General features: G+C 35.5%; 1 protein-coding gene across 1 annotated transcript; it reads right to left on the bottom strand.

Moving 5' to 3' along the window:
- Nucleotides 1-1,334: 1,334 nt before the first annotated feature.
- On the bottom strand, nucleotides 1,335-2,318 carry LOC127689751 (olfactory receptor 150-like). Its single transcript, XM_052189368.1, has one exon. The coding sequence runs from the start codon at nucleotides 2,316-2,318 to the stop codon at nucleotides 1,335-1,337; it is 984 nt and encodes a 327-aa protein (XP_052045328.1).
- Between the last annotated feature and the right edge of the window lie 18,731 nt (nucleotides 2,319-21,049).

The raw sequence follows: 21,049 nt of genomic DNA, 5'->3' as shown, positions 1-21,049 counted from the left end.
TTTCTGATTAGGATGTCAAACAAATCATTTGCTCTCTTCAGTGCTTGGTAGATGTAAAAACAAAATGATGCTGAATAATTATGTATCAAGAGAAAATAATGATCAACAAATTCCCACTAGAATCTGGGACCCCTACACCCTACACCCCAACTCTTGGAAATTTATAATGAGGAATTCGTATTCCTCTGGCACTCACAAAACCATGTCAAGCTGGGCAGTGGTAGTACACACCTTTAATCCCAGCACTTGGGAGGCAGAGGCAGGCAGATTTCTGAGTTCAAGGCCAGCCTGGTCTACAGAGTGAGTTCCTGGATACTCAGGGCTATACAGAGAAACCCTGTCTCGAAGAAAAACAAACAAACAAAAATACCAAAACTATATCAAGTAGTTGTCCTTCCTTCTCATTAGATTGAGGGTTTAAACAAACAAAAAAAATGAAGTATTAGTCGAGCTACAGATATGTTAACAGTAATTATTCATGTAAAAACGCAAATTTCAAGACATTATTAGGCCCATACTATAGTCATCGTGAACTACAAAGAAGAGAAAGGAGAGAAAAGGAACCTTCATGTCTACTAAACTGGCTGTTATAACTGATGTGGAAGCTATATGTGCCAGCTTGGTGCACACCAACCTTGGCCTGGACTATCTTCAAAAAGTTTTTATTCTGAAGGATGGTAAAGGTTTTGTTTTGATAAAAGTAAAGAATATTTCTTGTTCCTGTGTGTGTTTGTGTATGTGTGTATGTGTGTGTGTGTGTTTTAACATAAACTCCTAAGTCCATTCATTCCCTTTGACTATGGTTTCAGGGCTTACCATTATGTACTGAACAGCTAGCAAGGGGCATCATTGCTAGGAGAGGCTAAGAATACTTCTTGCAGCATTTCTTGCTTTGTTTATATTAAGGAACTATAATCATTTTGTATGTAGGACTGAGATAGAATCTGTCCTTTGCTTCCATTGACACTATTTGTAGTTCAAAATACTGTTATAAAAATCAAGTAATTCAAAGTTTATTTCAATCATTTAACTTATGCAAGAAAGAAAAATATTTTTAAATAATTTACAAATGAATCAAAAAAGACATCTACAATCACTGAGATAACCAAGGGATAAAGAAGAAATTTTATTCCAATATTAATATGGCGAGGCTTGCATTAACAGAGCAGGATTCACATGTGTAAGTATAACCAACCAGACAAAGGCAGGTATAATTTACTATCTGTAAATGAACTCAGGATTTATCAGAGAATAACATTTCTCCATGGTATACTTTTTCCAAACAAATACATACAATAAATAAATATTTAGTGTTATCAAATGCTGCTTATAGTCTATACCCTCCTGTACACAGCAGTAATTGCCAAAAAAAAGCTAGTCTTTGTTTTGAGAAACATCTTTTGTAGTAACTTTTTTAGGGCAACTTTGACATCTTTATTTCTCAGGCTGTATATCATGGGATTCAGCATAGGCACAACAATGGTATAAAACACAGATGATACTTTCCCTTGGTTCATGGAGCTGACTGAAGATGGTTGTAGATACATGAATGCTGTAGAACCATAGAAAATAGCAACAGCCAAGATGTGTGAGCTGCAGGTACTAAAGGCCTTGGCTCTGCCCCCAGGGGATTTAATGTGCAGAATGTTGACTATGATGAATATGTAAGAGCTGAGGATGGTTATGGCTGGTAAAATAATATTCAATACACTGAAGGAGAGTGCTAGAACTTCATTGATAAAAGTACTAGAGCAAGAGAGTTCCAGTAATGGGAAAAGATCACAGAAGTAATGATTTATCTTATTAGCCCTACAGAAAAACACTCTAAGCAGGAAGAAAGTGTGAACTGTAGCATTGAGTAAAGCAACACCATATACCATAGTTATCATCAACAAGCAGACTTGATAGGACATGATCACATTGTAAAGCAAAGGGTTACATATAGCCACATAGCGGTCATATGCCATTGCAGCCAACATCTGACATTCTGCAACAACAAAAACACAGAAGAAATAAAACTGAGTCATGCATTCTGGGTATGGGATGACATTCATCTCTGTCACAAAGTTCAACAGCATCTTGGGAACAATGACAGTAGACTGACAGCAGTCAATAAAGGACAGGCTGCTGAGTAAATAATACATAGGTGTATGCAGCTGAGAACTAAACAGAATCAAGACAATCATGCCAAGGTTGCCAAAAACTGTAACCAAATATACTGCTAAGAAGGTGAGAAACAGGGGCAATTGGAACTCTGGATTCTCTGTTAAACCAGAGAGAATGAACTCTGCCACTGAGGTATGATTTAATTCTTTCATGGTCTACTGGAAAGTATCAGACAATTACATCGAAGAAAAATTATGAGTTCCATTTTCCTACCACTCAATGAATTTTGAAAAAGAATTCAAATGTTTTCAGATATCTGCAATCATTTGTCATCCTCTTTTGTGATTCAAGTAGTCACAGATTTTGCAGTCCTGGAGAGAGGAGACATGAAAATGTAATCATAAATGTTACATACTTGTAACATTAATTTAAGCATTGATTTTATTGGTACCCATTTTCTACCTTCTTTCAGTTCATACCATCGTAACACATTTAATTGAGTGGTTCAATAATTTCTCGTGATTTATTTACAGTATTTCTCTTTTAGTATAAACTTTTTTGCATTTAATAAAGTAAAAACATTCAAAAGTGATTCAGGGCCATAATAACAGTTGATAGTGAACAATTGAAAATTTTACACTAAAATAACAAACATGAGAATTGTCTACCTCGTCTCCTTAATTCTAGATATTGTCTTTGGAAATTAGAGACACACACACAAAAGTGAACAAAAACATTAATAGACTAGAAATTAAGAAACTAAAACATCTACATGAATATAATTGATCACATAGGAAATCTAAAATTAGTTAATGAGATTTATTAAACATACATAGCAGCATATCTAGTTAAGTTAGAACACAAAAAAATCACAGAGTAGATGTTGAAGATTAAGAAATAATCAACAAACCTAAGTGATACTGGTGAGTTCTTCTTTGAACTTTCTTTAATTTGATACAGCAGCTGGGTTTTCCTGTCCCACACAAAGCATAGCTGTACCCATTCTGCACCAATTATTCTAAACCATAAGAGAAAGTTTCACAAACAGTACAGGCAGTTACTTTTAATTTATGTTCATGTAAAGCAGTTTCTTATATGGTAATACCAGATTTCTTGTTTTCCTAACTAGGTTTATTTAAAAGAGATCTCATTTCTATTTTAATGCCTCTCTTAAATACATCTCTACTATAAAAACTGAGAGTCATATATCATGATAAATGTGTTTTGCAAAATAGAAGTTTGGGATCTTAGCACCTAATACAACACATTGAAGAAGCTGAACCTTTCTTTACAGGAGCTTAGGTAATAAGACAGTTTGATTAATGCTGCTGTGAGAATGATTGACATACCACAGGTATGGGATCCTAACACAGGGCTTACTTTGTTTCCTTCTTCATAGTTTCTTTTGAACTCCCTTTGCCCTTCAGCCTTCTGTAATATCAGCATGTAGAAAAGTAGGACTTCATTTGGTATGGGCTTTTGGTCTTGACCTTCTCAGCCTTAAGACAATCATGACATGATAAATACAGTTCAGATCACTCTATATTACCTCCCTGTGCAATTATGTCAAATTGAAAAGATTAGACCTAGATACATCTTTCTATATCTCTGAGTCTGTTTATGAGCTGTTTTAACTATGTTTCTTTTCCTTCACAATGTTGGCCCTGGAAAAATTAGTTTCCATCACAGGAGCTGTATTATCTGTTTCTCAATTATGGCACATTGTTGCTTGTGTGCCTTGACAAATGTCATGTCATTAACTTTCTCTGCAGCCCAGTTCCAGCACTCCTAATTCTGTTCAGCACTTCTTGTGTCACCTAAATATCTCTATGCCTTGGTTCTATATGGAGAATTTCTCAAAACTTGCTTTGCATTATTTCTCTTAGGTTCCCTTTGTCAGTTGCCTCTTAAATATGAAGGAATACAGAGTTAAGCATGGTCTTGGTAGGGTCAGAATGACGTGGTTCCTGCCCCTGGGACAAGGGTAACAAGGCATAAACCTCCCTGAGTGTCATTGGTTGCTATGGGTATCAAGCTTGTTTGTATCATAATGTACATATTTTCATGTTCCTCCATAAAAGAACATCATTCTGATTAATTTTAATGATAAGAGACAACACAAGTCTGAGAACTGAAGGTGTGGCTAATGTCTTAGCAAAATGTAAGTTTTCTTCAGAATAGCCCTTAAAGATGTAAAAACAACTCTAAAAACATGAGTTCAAAATATATAACTTCTCAACTATGTAAAATATAAGAATACAATATGAATTATATGAAAGGTTTGATGAATCTAAAAGAACAAAAGCAGCTGCACTGTAATCCAACTTGTCAGAAAGATACTAAGGAAAGAGAGATTTAGGAAGTATCGATCAAAGGAGATTTCACATACCTAAGTTTTTTGTTTATGCTTACAAAAGCAGACATATTCCATGAGCTCAAAATTATCTTGGGACAGAGGGATCTTAGGTCCAAGCCCAGGCATTGCAGAAGTGGTAGTGTCAGGTTAGGGTCCCACCCAGCTATTTTATAGTCTGTGCTTAACAAAGGCAGACAGATCTGTGAGTTCTTTTGCAATGTAAATAAAATGTGTATGCTTGCTATTTGCATAGAATCAAGAGTTTGGGGTAATAGGATACTAATTTATGTGAAGATCCAAATGGAACCTGAAGCAAATGCCTGGCTTGATATATAAATAAAAACTAGGCTTTTGATTTGCAAGGGATGAGCTATCCAGAAAGGTTTTTTAAAATAGCAAAGGAAACTGCTTTGAGAACAGAGATAGACAGAGAAAAGGAGAGATGAAGAGAGGGAGAGAGAGAGACAGGGGGAGAGGGAGAGATGAAGAGAGGGAGATGATAGACAGAGGGAGAGGGAGAGGGAGAGGAGGAGGGGGGATAGAGAGCGAAAGAGGAAGGGAGAGGGAGAGAGGGAGGGAGAGGGAAAGGAAGAGGGGAAGGAGAAGACTGTCTTGAGAGTTCCAGAAAAAGAACAGACAGAAAGCAATCTAGAGAGCTGTCTCAAGCAGAATATAGGTACACATCCACTTGTGTACATCAGGTTTGATTTCTAGTCCTTGTTTCCTGCTCCAGGACACCCCTTCCTCAGAACCCTTCTCCAAGTCAAGTGTGGTCCTTAGCAAGTGAATCATAAGCAAAATAACAACAACAAAATGTTTAATGACAAAGAATTGTTTCTTTTTTTTACCAATAAACTCAGATTCAAAAACCACATATATTTATCTCATTTGTGATCTCATTTGTGTAGACCTTGAAAATGTTTCTCTTATCAGTAGTACTAGCAGAATAATTGAAATATGTATCACCTCCAAAAGTTTGCTGGTAAAAATTTGTGTGTCTTTCTTATCTCATTTTTTTAATGAAACAAATATTTGATATAAAATTTATCACCAAAAGTTTGAGCCACATAATCCCATATTTTAAACTTTCAGCATGATAATAAATGAAATATATTCATGAAGCTTGAAGATGAAGAACTGATTCACTAGAAATACTGGAAACTAAGAATTCAATGAACATTTATATTTTGTTTCTTCTCCTGATGGCTCACAAACATTATTGTATTCTCCACCTCACTGAGTTTTTACTTCTACAAATAATTCATATAAATGCATATGGGTACTTTTTACCCCTTTATGTCTGATTCATTTATCACAACAGAGTGTCCCCTCTTGTTACTCAATATCTTTTTAAATCAGTGCAATTTCCCTTATAGGGAAAAATTAATGAAGATTCAGAACAATCTAATATACATTCATAATTTTTGCATCATGTACAATTTAATATTAAATTTTATAAAATATGAATGTGATAGCTAAAGGAACTAGTTTTTAATAGATCATTAGTAGCATGATATAGTTACTAATTATATGTGACTCTAGAGAAAAGCAACCAATAGTTATATGAATTCAAATATTATCTAATTTTCATATTGAACTCATTAATTTGCTAATTTTTAATTCTGTATGCATAATTTTATCTTCAAAATAGTGTTATAGCAATAATTTGGATAATATCAAATAAGAAATTGCTATGATTTTATCAAAAATAGTGGTTTTATGTTCTGATTATGATTCATAAAGATATTGTTAGTCTGCTAAGATGGACCAATATTAAAATTAATTTAAAGTGTTAATCATAACACTTTATGGTTGGAAAACTGAATAGATATAATCTGCTTTCAGAATTCTACTGTCTAGAAGAGCACAGGTAGGCAAACAAGTTTAATATTTATAATATCCTGAAGACTATAGCAAATATGATGTTCTTCCTGACTGAGGGGATGGTATCAGCAAAGGTATTTTAGAGGATCACAAGAAATTAAACTTCCTTTCTTTTTGGCTCAAATATCAGATGACATGAATGTTCCAGGAAAGTACATTAAGCATGTCATAGTAATAAGTTGTAATTTTCTTTAAGGTTTACTCTTGTATTCTTATCTTATTAAACATAAATTTTATTGTTCTTCTTAATAGTAAGATTTGTGTTTTATTCAATAATTTTTAAAATAAATTATAATTTTTACAAATCGAAAAGGCAATTCAATAAATAAATATTAGTCTTGCATGTAAGTACCATTTACAAACTCAAGCAAAAATTAAAGTATTTTTATTATTTTAGACAATTTTTAAATTTAAAAGAATTTAAGTGTATTCTTTTCCTCCCACAAAATTTTTTGAGATCCTCTTCCTCTTCTTTACCCACACAACTTTAGTTTTTTTAAGAATAAAACACACACACATACATACAAAATACAGCTATAAAATCCCCCAAGACCAATAAAAGAAAAGAAAAGCATATCCCTGCAATAAAGGCACAAAACTGTAACCAAATAAAAGCAAAACCACTATATATACATACATATATATATGTGTGTGTGTATGTGTGTGTATGTGTGTGTGTGTATGTATGTATATGTATATGTATATGTATATGTATATGTATATGTATATGTATATGTATATGTATATATAGCTTAAGTTCATATATATAGGTCAATTACTCCTGATCATGAAGCCTGTCCTGGAGTAGTTTACATGCCCAGTGTCACTCTATTGGAAAAATTGATTTCCCTTTTCCAACACGAAAAAATGAAAGTTCAGTTAAAATGACTAGAGTTCATTCATTCATTTTTTGAAATACAACAAAGTAAAACAGAGAAGATGATACAAAAGCCACAACATTGATGTTGGCCCACACAAATCAACACAGAAAATAACGTCTGAGAGAAGAAACAAGAATCAGGACCACACTCAGGAATCCTGTAAAAATACTAAACTGAATGTCATTATACATACATAGAGGAGCTGTTACATTTTATTTCATTTTATGCTTCCTAAGTTCAGAGTCAGCAATTATTTAACTATATATTTATTATATGTTCCACATTAAGTTATATTTGCAGTAATTAACACTACACCTTAAATATATGAATTAAAAATTATTCAACAACCTAAGTTACCAAAAAAAAAATGACTGTAAAACCTTCATACTGAGTGAATTTAAATTAGTATTCAAGGAAGTGTTTGTTGTGATTTTATATAGTAAGAATTTGGAGTTGCTATAGGGGAGTTGTGGAAATCAAGTAGTCTAGTTCTTAACTAGATTTAATGACATGATAAAAATGTAATGGGTAGAATGACAAGACTACACCCATGGAAGAAGAGCTACAGTCAATTTTCTGGTATATTGCTGTGAAGAAATATCTGGCCAACTCAAGTTACAGAAGCAAGCATTTAGTCTGGAGCTTGAATAGAGTTACAGAAGCTTAGGCCATGGTCATTGTGATAGGGAATGTGGCAGCAGGCAGGCAGACAGGAAACCAGGCTACTTTGTTCATGGATCAGTAGCTGAGACCTACAACCTGATCTGCAGTAGGATAAAAAGTAATGAGACTATGGCTGGCGTGAGCTTTGAAAACCTCCAAGGACACACTCCCACCAACAAAGCCACACCTTTTTGAACAAAGGTCACAACTTCTAATCCTTACTAAACAGTCTGCCAATTGGTATCCAAATATTCTAATGTATGAATCTATGGGAGCCATTCTCTTTCAAATAATGACAGCTATCTAATCCCAACTGATTAGTCCTAAACAAATACATATAAGAACAGCACTGATTGGATACATGATGTTGTGGGTATACATATATACATACATACATACATACATACATACATACATACATACATACATACATTGTATCATATATGTGTGTGATATATGTATGTATAGCAATATTTAAAGAAACCAATATTTAGAGAAAAGTTGGATAGAGAAAAGTTGTAGAGGAGAGGGAGAGAAGGAATGTTTGAAATGGTGTAAATACAACATATTTATGTATGAAATCTCCCAAAGCAATTTTTAGTTGAGACAAATATTAACTGTATTATTAATCTTATTTTAAAGAAGACTTTATGATCGTGGAATGAAAATGAGTCTTGAGAGATAAAAAATTGTCACACATATCTATTAACACAGGGACTGTAGAAAGGAGTAGGAGGGACTAAGTTTTATGAGATAAGGACTTGTTTCTGAACATATCTTTCCTTCACAGGCATCTCCATTTTGGTTGGTTATCTTCACCTTTACCTTAGAAGAGAAAATGACCTTGAACATGTGAGGGGCACATTACACTGAATTAGCTGGTTAGCCACTATTCCTTAAAGTTGGTTCTCAAGACCATTTGTTATTTTACACAATTGGTGAATATAAACAATTTATATTCTGGCTACAGAAACAAGAGATTGCTTATAAAAAGAGTAGTGAGTGCTATTACCCTATATAGTCTTGTCCCTTAAGAGCCCATCAATGGAAAAATCAACAATCAAAATTAATATATATTCCTAAGTGGTTCCCAAGTGTGTATAGTAGCCTGGTCATAAGATTCCTAGTTCTTTTTAAACTATGAATACTATAAATGTATGTTAGAAGAACTAAAATAGTTCTGACACCTAAAAGATATTCACTAAAGGGATTTTCTAAAAAAATTTTCTTCAAAATTTAAAACTCACTGTAAACAACTAAAAGATTTGAATTTTGTAACTCCCATTAACATGTACCAAATATGCTTGGATAGTATGAGAATGTGCAAATTCATTTTACTAGGTAAATTTTTTTTTCAAAAATTGAGAAAAGAAAGCAACTTTCTCCTTTCTGATGTTAAAATAGCTTAGATATTTTAGATAATGCAGAAAAAGTGGCAAGTATGACTAAGAGGAAAAAACTAGGAGGAGAGGTAGAGAATGCCTTCAAGACCTACTGAGTTTAACTAGAGATACTGATTATATCCCAAGGGTAATAAGATGTGTTCATTCCTTCCTGTTTTCAAAAACAGCAAGAAGTTACTTGGGAAAGGAGAATAAAAGCTATTCAAGACATTCAGTATGGTCTCTGATAAAAAGATGGTAGACTTGTCAGGAAATAAAGAGGATCAAAGAATAAAAGAGGGGAACAAAAGAATATTATATATATATATATATATATATATATATATATATATATCTTTTATATATAAAAGAATATTTTATATATATAAATATATTTATTCAAAGGAACATTTCATGTATATAACCTTTTATACTCCTTCAAATATTCTTAGCTTTTTGTATGTAGAAAAAATATTACACTCATCCTGTGTTTCCATATTTACTAACTTACTTCTACATTCTTAGGAAAAATAGAATGTGAGTTTGTATGTTCCAAATGCATTGTATACTCAATTCAGACTAATATTTTGAGATACATTTGTTTATCCAAAGAAAGCCAGTTACATAAAATATCAAGACAATTAACTCAAAGTACATATATATATATTGATTTGTTGAACTACATAACTGAGAAATATCTATATAAATCCAGGAATATAACATAAATGCAACCATCCATAATGAGCCCGCTGAATAATTTTTAAGAGGTGATATAAGGTACTATGGGTGAATGGACTCTAGGGAAATAAGGAAGGGAGTGATTTTCACCCGTGCCTCAAAACATTTGTATCTGCCTCCATTTCGTGTCTTTAAAATGCTTATATGCTCACAATAATTTCATGACTGTTGAATTTCTCATTGTTCATAGTCCTTCTGCCTATTTCAGAAAAACTTACTATTTTTTCAGAAGAAATTTCCCCTTACCAAAAGTTTCTTATGGCCATGTTGACATCTTTATTCTTGAACCTATAGATTCTAGATTTTACCATGAACTCAAGGGTGATATAAAGTGTAGACAACACTTTTCCTTTGTCTATGGAGATGATTAATAATGCACGAATGTAACCCTAAAACAGCATAACAGCCAAAATATTGGATCTGCAAGTGCTGGAGGCTTTGGACCTGCCATCATTTGAAGGACTTTGGAAAAATCTAAAATGATAACAAGATAATAGCTAAGGTTACTGAGTCATAGAAGTGTGAATTTAAATGCACTGGACCGTGCTATTAATTGACTGATAAAAGTGCTAGAACCATAGAGCAATGGTTTAATGTACCAGTCTTCTAGGAAAGAAAATATTCTTAGCATGAGCAGAATGTGAAGAGTGGTACTTAGCAAACCTCTGCCATACTCCCAGCCACCATCTCGGACCATGATACATCTGGACAATGAATAAATTGTAAGGTAAAAGGTTATGGACATCAACACAGAGGTCATATGCTATTGCAAGCAGCAGAACACTTTTTGCAGCTCCAAAAGCACAGAAGTAGAACTGAGCTTTGCATTCTTGGTACCATAGACAGAGAACATTCTTCACATCAGTAGCAAAGTTCAGTAGCATTTTGGGAGTAATGACAGTGGACTGAGAGCAGTCAATAAAGAACAGACTGCTTAATAAATAATAATGATGTCTGTAGTTGAGAACTACACTGATCGAGATGATTACATATCCGACAATTGTATCCACTAGTAAGATGAAGAACAGGAGCAACAGGTGCAGCGCAATCCCTTCTTTTTCTCAAATAATTTGCAATCATGCTAAAGATGAACCATGGAAAGAAGCCATCATATAGTGGTTGACATACTTATTGCCTATACTTTAAGAGTGGTTATTGGTTCTACTCAGTCCCTCCCAAGCTCAGACTGTTCATTACCTGTGTTGTTCCTTTTTTAAATCTCCATTCTTCTGAAGGGATATGGTCTTAGAATATTTGAGCAAGGTCCTCTTCACAAATGTTCTGAGTTACAAATCCTGCTTTCTGATGAGCATGACACACAAATCATTTGCTCTCTTCAAAGCTTGGTAGATGTGAAAACCTTATATGCTGAATCATCATGTATCAAGAGAGAATAATGATCAACAAATTCCCACTAGAATCTGATCCTACACCCCAACTCTTGGAAATTCATAATGAGGAATCCATATTTCTCTGGCACTCACAAAACCATGTCAAATAGTTGCCGTTCCTTCTCATTAGACTGGGGGTTTAAACAAGAAAAAAGAGAAGTAGTACTAGAGCTACAGAGGTGTTAATAATAATAATGCATCTAAAAACTTAAATTTCAAAAAATTATTAGATCTGTGCTATAGTCATTGTAAACTATTAGCAAGAGACACAAAAGAAAAACAACCTTCATTTCTAGGAAACTCGCTAGGTTATGACTGATATGGAAGCTTTATGCACTAGCTTGGTGCACACCAAGCTAGGCCTGGACTGTCTTCAAAAAGTTTTTATTCTGAAGGAGGGTTAAGGGTTTGTTTTGATAAAAATAAATTTTAAGAATGGTGAAAATAAGTGAGATAAAAAAGATCATTTTATTTTAATTTGTTGAAATTGCATTAGCATTATATTGTTTTTTAATTTATTGATTAACTGAAATAGTATTTTATACATCTCGATTTTCTTCCCTCCCTCCAATCTTTGCAGTAATATCTTCCAATTTATTCTTGTGTGTGTGTGTGCATGTGCGTGTGCGTGTGTGTGTGTGTGTGTGTGTGTGTTTCAATATAAACTGCTGAGCCCGTTCATCCCCTTTGACTATAGTTTCAGGGATTGCCATCATGCACTGAACAGCTAGCAAGGGGCATCATGCTAGAAGAGGCTAAGAATACTTCTTGCAGCATTTCTTGCTTTGTTTAGGTGAGTGAGTCTAAATTTTTAGTACCTTCTATGTTAACGTGTCTTTTTATTTTGCTGTTGTTCTGGTTGCCTATATGACATAATTTCTAGGACTGACTGTTTCACAACACAGTTCCTGATACTCTAGTTCTTACAAGAATTTGCTATATTGTGTCCATTTAATTGTAATATATATTTAATAGATATTTAAATATAAATGGAAATCAAAAACTTGATCTGACAATGCTGCTGGACAGAAAATGATTATCAAACACCCAGCACTTGGACAAGGAACCTTTTGACTGGTTTGGTCATGATAGATCAAGTGACGTCCAAGTTTATATACACTGACTGTGAGGCACTCAGACTTTGAGGATGAAACCCCATTGCTGAAGTCTCTATACAGTTTACACATGAGACCCAGATTATCTGATCTAGATCAAACCTGAAATAAGTGCCAGTTATACATTGGTGGTCACACAAAGGTCACTAGTTGAACTTAAGACCCACATTTCTAGAAGAAAATCAAGTCTTATAATGGAATCCTAGCCAAATTTCTGGGGCTAGTGATGTCAAGAACTTTGGAAAAGAGATAATTTATATAGTTAATGTTATACAATATTAAATTTTAATTCATGGAACTTAATTCAGTGTATGATGACAATTTTCCTTAATGCTAAAGAATGACCATTTAAATTGTAAACTATGAGGATTTTGTAAGAAGATTCCTAAACCCTGTGACTGATGTTGCCTTTGAATAATTATAAACATCAGATTTCAAATATAAAATATAAGAACCAAAAGCATTCTAAAGAGTTTTACTAACTTCGTTATTGGTAAACAACCTCAATGGTAAGGAATATAGAGGACATTGATATTAACTGTGAGGTGAAGCAGAAGTGCCTCATAGTAAGGTGGAATGAGAATGACAGCCACAAAGTTTTCATTGAAATGTGTCTAAAGTTTTGAAGGACAAGATGTCATCAAAAAGACACTTCAAACTACAATTTCAACCAACCAGATACCCCAGAGCTCCCAGGGACTAAGCCACCAACCAAGGAGTACACATAGCTCTGACTGCATATGTAGCAGATGTAGTAGATACCTTGTCGTGCATCAATGGGAGGAAAGGTCCTTGGTCCTATGAAGGCTTGATAGATGCAGCAGTGTAGGGGAATTGAAGGCAGGGAGGTGGGAGTAGGGTGGGTGGAGGAACACCTTCATAGAAACATGGGGAAGGAGGATGGGATAGGGGCTTTCTAGGAGGGGGGAAACCAAGAAAGGGGATAACATTTGAAATGTAAATAAAGAAAATATCCAATAAAAAAAAGCAAAAAAAGTTACTTAAAAAGAAAAGAAGACACTTGAAAAAGTGAAATAACTGAGAATAAAGATGGCATATGGACTGAGCACAGAACAGTCAAGGAGTTCTAGGAACACGACCATCCATCCAGCCTAGGTACATCTTGGGTTCAGTAAGATATTTCAAGTCATACTGTGACTAACCTAACATGAACTTATGCCTGTTAGATATGATGGGATATTTTGCATATGCAAATTAACTCAACTCAGACAAGCTTAAATGTGAACAAGGAGATCTGTGTAGTCGAACTGGAAATTGCTTAATAGAGTGAGGGAAGATCACGTGTTTTGGGAATGTCTTCCTTTGTCTTCTGAAGAATACTTTGGATAACAGAAGAATAATGACATCAAAGGAGTCATAGTTAACATCTAAAGTAGTATATAAATATTTGCTGTTCAATATTTTCAAACATTATTCTATGGAGAGGTCACACAAAATAGTTTCCTATTTCTCCCAGCAGGAAATGTGGGTACTGACATTCCATTGAGGCAGATGGCACCAATTGCCACTAAACTTTCAAATGAGCTGATTAATTCCCAAGATAAGAGAGCTGAATTCCTGCTCATTAGTTCCAACAGCAAAATAGGAGTTTATTTCCATGAAGTTCTTTGTGTAGGATTCAGGCTTTGTAGGCTATCTTCTATAAAAATTAAATGAACTAATACCTAAAAGGATTGTGCTTCATCCTTTGTTCTTAGTTAATTAGCTATATTTATATTTTTCTAACCTAAAATCTTTAGAATTTTAGTCTACCTGGGATTTTCATTTTCTCTTGCTGGATGTCAGTTGTCTTTAAAGATACATCTGGTTATTAGATCCTTATTGATAAGACAATGCTTTCTGTTTAAACATCGTATATCATTAAACTTCCAATTAAAAGTTGTGGAAGGAGAGAAGCCCCGCAGCCATACTCGCTGCCTGCTGGGACACAGGCAGCGAGTATGGCTGTGTCCCAGCAGGCAGCGAGTGGGACTAAAGTGGGACTAAAGCACCCTGAGCTTTAGTTTTCTGGTGGTGCAAACTGCAAGGGGTCTGCCTACACTCAGGAACTGAGAACATAAGAGGCTTTTGTCTGCCAGCCCGCTGGGCTCGGGTGTCCTGCCCAGGGAGCTGTGGAAGGAGAGAAGCCCGGCGGCCATACTCCATACCTGCCTGGACACAAAAGGATCACTAGGTACTATATCACCCTGAGCTTTAGATTTCTGGTGGTGCAAACTGCCAGGGATCTGTCTGCACTCAGGAACTGAGCACATAGATGCTTCGTCTGCAAGCCAGTCCATCACAGGACCTGTGTCCTATGTGAGAATCAACAGAGGGAGTGACCCCCACCACAACATCTTCCCCACAAAATAGAGCAGACAGAGAACACCTGGTTGACCTTGACAACCTAAGTATAACATTGCTTGAGGCAAGACTGAGAAGGGCTCCAAAAGCACAAAAGAGGAAGCCAGCATATCAGTAATCTGTGCCAGAAGAAACCCAGTCATCCAGTGTTGAGAGATAACCTTAAAGATCCACAGTAGGTTGAAGCACCAGCCAGTGACAATAAGACCATCTAACTCCTGGGAGAACCAGATGGCTAAAGGCAAACATAGGAACATTACTAACAGAAACCAAGGCATTATGGCAGCATCTGAACGCAATTCTCCAACATTAGCAAGTCCTGGATACCCCAACACACCAGAAAAACAAGATTTGGATTTAAAATCACTGGTCACGATGCTAGTACAGGAACACATGAAAGACATACTTAAAGAAATTCAGGAGAAAATGGACCAAAAATTAGAAGCCCTTACAAGGGAAACAAAAAATCATTGAAAGAAATTCAGGAGAATACAAAAGCCAATAAGGAGGAAACACAAAAATCACTTAAAGAAATACAGGAGAATCTTGATCAACAGGCAGAAGTTATGAAAGAGGAAACACAAAAATCGCTTAAAGAATTAGAGGAAAACACAAACAAGCAAATGACAGAACTGAGCAAAAATTTCCAGGATCTAAAAACAGAAGTAGAAACAACTAAGAAAGCACAAAGGGAGACAACTTTGGAGATAGAAAACCTTGGGAAGAAATCAGGGACCATAGACGCAAATATCAACAACAGAATACAAGAGATAGAAGAATGAATCTCAGACGCCGAAGATACCATAGAAACCATGGACTCAACAGTTAAAGAAAATGCAAAATGCAAAAAGCTTGTAACCCAAAATATCCAGGAAATCCAGGACACAATGAGAAAGCCAAATCTAAGGATTATAGGCATAGATGAGAGTGAAGATTTACAACTTAATGGGTCAGCAAATATCTTCAACAAAATTATGGAAGAAAACTTCCCTAACCTAAAGAGAGAGATGCCCATGAATATACAAGAAGCCTATAGAACTCCAAACAGACTGGACCAGAACGGAATTACCTCCCGTCACATAATAATCAAAACCCCAAATGTACTAAACAAAGTAAGAATACTTAGGGCAGTAAGAGAAAAAGGGCAAGTAACATATAAAGGAAGACCTATCAGAATTACACCAGATTTCTCACCAGAGACCATGAAATCTAGAAGATCCTGGGCAAAGATCATGCAGACTCTAATAGAACACAAATGCCAGCCGAGACTACTATACCCAGCGAAACTCTCAATTACTATAGATGGAGAAACCAAGATATTCCATGACAAAACCAAATTTACACAATATCTTTCTACAAACACAGCCCTACAAAGGATAATAGGGGGAAAGCATCATTACAACGAGGGAAACTATACCCTGGAAAGAGCAGGATATTAAGCTTCTTTCATCAAACCCAAAGAAGATAACCATACATGTATAAAATTATAATCAAAAATGATAGGAAGGCATAACCACTACTCCTTGATATCTCTTAACATCAATGGACTCAATTCCCCAATAAAAAGACATAGACTAACAGACTGATTATGTAAACAGGACCCTACATTTTGCTGCATACAGGAAACACACCTCAATGTCAAAGACAAAAACTACCTTAGAGTAAAAGGCTGGAAGACAATTCAACAAGCAAACGGTTCCAGGAAACAAGCTGTAGTTGCCATTCTAATTTCAGATAAAATTGACTTTCAACCTAATGTCATCAAAAAAGACATGGAAGGTCACTACTTGCTGGTCAAAGGAAAAATCCAACAAGAAGAACTCTCAATCCTGAACATCTATGCCCCAAATACAAGGGCGCCCTCATTCATAAAAGAAACTTTACTAAAGCTCAAAGTACATATTGCACCTAACACAATAATTGTGGGTGACTTCAACACTCCACTTTCACCAATGGACCGATCAGGAAAACAGAAACTAAACAGGGAGACAATGAAACTAATTGAAGCTTTGAACCAATTGGAGTTAACAGATATATATATATATATATATATATATATATATATATATATATATATATATATATATATATATAACTTTTTATCCCAAAGCAAAAGAATATACCTTTTTCTCAGCACCTCATGGTACCTTCTCCAAAATAGATCATATAGTTGGTTATAAGACAGACCTCAACAAATATAAGAAGATTGAAATAATCCCATGCCTCCTATCAGATTACTATGGAGTAAAAGTGGTCTTTAGTGACAGTAAAAAAAACAGAAAGCCCACATACACATGGAAACTGAACAATACTCTACTCAATGATACCTTGGTCAAGGAAGAAATAAATAAAGAAATCAAAGATTTCTTAGAATTTAATGAAAATGAAGGCACAACATACACAAATCTATGGGACACAATGAAAGCAGTGCTAAGAGGAAAACTCATAGCTTTGAGTGCCTCCAAAAAGAAATTCAAGAGAGCTTACACTAGAAGATTAACGGAACAACTGAAAACCCTGGAACAAGAAAAAGCTAATTCACCCAGGAGGAGAAGAAGACAGGAAATCCTCAAACTCAGGGCTGAAATCAATCAAGTAGAAACCAAGAGAACCATACAAAGAATCAACAAGACCAAAAGCTGCTTCTTTGAAAAAATCAACAGGATAGATAAACCCTTAGCCAGACTAACCAAAGGGCACAGAGAAAATATACAAATTAACAAAATTGGAAATGAAAATGGAGATATTACAACAGAAACAGAGGAAATTCAAAAAATCATCAGATCCTACTACAAAAACCTGTACTCAACACAACTGGAGAATCTGGAGGAAATGGACATTTTCTTACACAGATACCAATTAACAAAATTAAACGAAGATCAAATAGACCATCTAAACAGACCCATAACCCCTAAAGAAATAGAAGGAGTCATAGATAGGCTTCCAACCAAAAAAAGCACAGAACCAGATCATTTCAGTGCAGAATTCTATCAGACCTTCAAAGAAGACTTAACACCAATACTCTTCAAACTTTTCCACAAAATAGAGACAGAAGGAACACTACCCAACTCCTTCTTCGAAGCCACTATTACACTGATACCAAAACCACACAAAGATCCAACTAAGAAAGAGAATTTCAGGCCAATTTCCCTTATGAATATCGATGCAAAAATACTAAATAAAATTCTTGCCCACCGAATCCAAGAACACATCAAAATGATCATCCACCATGATCAAGTATGCTTCATCCCAGGGATGCAGGGATGGTTCAATATAAGGAAACCCATAAATGCTATCCACTACATAAACAAACTCAAAGAAAAAAAAACACATGATCATTTCATTAGATGCTGAAAAAGCATTTGACAAAATTCAGCATCCGTTCATGCTAAAAGTCTTGGAAAGGACAGGAATTCAAGGCCCATATCTAAACATAGTAAAAGCAATATACAGCAAACCGGTAGCCAACATCAAACTAAATGGAGAGAAACTTGAAGCAATCCCACTAAAATCAGGGGCTAGACAAGGCTGCCCCCTCTCTCCATATCTTTTCAATATAGTTCTTGAAGTCCTAGCTAGAGCAATTAGACAACAGAAGGAAGTCAAAGGGATACAAATTGGAAAGGAAGAAGTCAAACTATCACTATTTGCAGACGATATGATCGTATATTTAAGTGACCCTAAAAACTCTACTAGAGAACTCCTACAGCTGATAAACAACTTCAGCAAAGTGGCTGGCTACAAAATCAACACAAGCAAATCAGTAGCCTTTATATATTCAAAGGATAGGCAGACTGAGAAAGAAATTAGGGAAATGACCCCTTTCAAAATAGCTACAAACAGCATAAAGTATCTTGGGGTGACTCTAACCAAACAAGTAAAAGACCTATATGACAAGAACTTCAGATCTCTGAAGAAGGAAATCAAAGAAGATCTCAGAAAATGGAAAAACCTTCCATGCTCATGGATTGGCAGGATTAATATACTTAAAATGGCTATCTTGCCAAAGACAATCTCCAGATTCAATGCTATTCCCATAAAAATCCCAACCCAGTTCTTCATAGAGCTAGAAAGAGCTAGAAAGAGCAATTCTCAAATTCATTTGGAATAACAAAAAACCCAGGATAGCTAAAACTATTCTCAACAGTAAAAGAACTGCAGGGGGATTTAATATCCCAGACTTTAAACTCTACTACAGAGCAATAGTGATAAAAACTGCATGGTATTGGTACAATATCAGGCAAGCGGATCAATGGAATAGGATTGAAGACCCAGAAATGAACCAACACACCTATGGTCACTTGGTCTTTGACAAAGGAGCTGAAAGCATCCAGTGGAAAAAAGATAGTCTTTTCAACAAATGGTGCTGGTTCAGTATGCAGAAGAATGCGCATCGATCCATTCTTATCTCCTTGTACCAAGCTCAACTCCAAATGGATCAAGGACCTCCACATAAAACCTGACACACTGAAACTAATTGAAAAGAAACTGGGGAAGACCCTGGAGGACATGGGCACAGGGGGAAAGTTCCTGAATAGAACACCAATAGCTTATGCTCTAAGATCAAGAATTGACAAATGGGACCTCATAAAGCTACAAATTTTCGGTAAGGCAAAGGACAACTTCAAAAGGACAAAACGTCAACCAACAGACTGGGAAAGGATCTTCACCAACCCTAAATCCGACAGAGGGCTAATATCTAATATATACAAAGAACTCAAGAAAGTAGAACCCAGAGAACCAAATAACACCATTAAAAAGTGGGGTACGGAGCTAAACAAAGAATTTTCACATGAAGAACTTCGGAGAGCTGAGAAACACCTTAAGAAATGTTCAACATCATTAATCATTAGGGAAATGCAAGTCAAAACAACCCTGAGATTTCACCAGTCAGAATGGCTAAGTTCAAAAACTCAGGAGACAGCAGATGTTGGCAAGGATGTGGAGAAAGAGGAACACTCCTCCACTGCTGGTGGGATTGCAAGATGGTGCAACCACTTTGGAAATCAGTCTGGCGGTTCCTCAGAAAACTGGGCATGTCACTTCCTGAGGACCCTGTTATACTTCTACTGGGCATATATCCAGAGGATTCTTCAGCATGTAATAAAGACACATGCTCCACTATGTTCATAGCAGCCCTATTTGTAGTAGCCAGAAGCTGGAAAGAACCTAGGTGTCCTTCAACGGAAGAATGGATACAAAAAATGTGGTATATTTACACAATGGAGTACTATTCAGCCATTAGAAACAATGAATTCATGATATTCTTAGACAAATGGATGGAGCTGGAGAACATCATACTAAGTGAGGTAACCCAGTCTCAAAAGATCAATCATGGTATGCACTCACTGATAAGTGGATATTAGCCTAGAAACTTTGAATACACAGGACATAACCCACAAATTAAATGATGTCCAAAAAGAATGGAGGAGTGGCCCCTGGTTCTGGAAAGACTCAGTGCAAGAGTATAGGGGAATTCCAGAACAGGGAAGTGGGAAGGGGTGGATGAAAGAATAGGGGGATGCAAGAGGGCTTATGGGACCTGCGGGGAGTGGGGACCCAGAAAAGGGGAAATTATTTTCAATGTAAATAAAAAAATATATCAATAAAAAAGAATTATCAATGGGGTCTCAGCGAGAGACTTGTGTCCCAGTCAATGGACTAAGCCGTTAAGCATTCATCATGGCACAGGAGGCAGGAGCAGGAACCTGCTGTCCCTCCCTAAATCACAAGATGAAAAAAGCAAATGGAATTTTCTCAAATGAACACTCCAAAAGGTGCGAAGTTAGCCTCCTCCCCTAAATAAGAAGTCAATTGCAGTGACACAGGGTCAAAGCCAAAGTATTGACTAACACTTCTAAAATCTTGCATGAGTTGTGGAGGCCAAAGGAAATAAAAATTGAAATCCCAACAGATTTGCAAGCTACAACTCTAAAATGTTTTCTCTGGGTCCATTGTTTTGGAAAGTCCAGGTCTAAAATTTGCTTTTCCTCAGTTATCATATATATTTTTTTTTCAGAGAATTACTTCTTACCTCATTAGGAGCATTAAAATTGATGTGGCCTCCCAAAAGAAATATTAAAATGTAAAAACAATTTGATAAAATAAAAAATTTCCAATTAGGATACAGCACTAGCTCAGCTTAGCCTGTCTAATAACTGTTAAAAAA

The sequence above is a fragment of the Apodemus sylvaticus genome, chromosome 7 (genome assembly GCF_947179515.1).
Source record: "Apodemus sylvaticus chromosome 7, mApoSyl1.1, whole genome shotgun sequence".
Classification (NCBI taxonomy): Eukaryota; Metazoa; Chordata; class Mammalia; order Rodentia; family Muridae; genus Apodemus; species Apodemus sylvaticus.
The sequence above is the reverse complement of the archived record's forward strand: the minus strand, read 5'-3'. Positions and strand labels throughout refer to the sequence as shown.

Coding starts and splice junctions, on each gene's coding strand:
- LOC127689751 (XM_052189368.1), bottom strand. CDS start 2,318: ATGAAAGAATTAAATCATACCTCAGTGGCAGAGTTCATTCTCTCTGGT.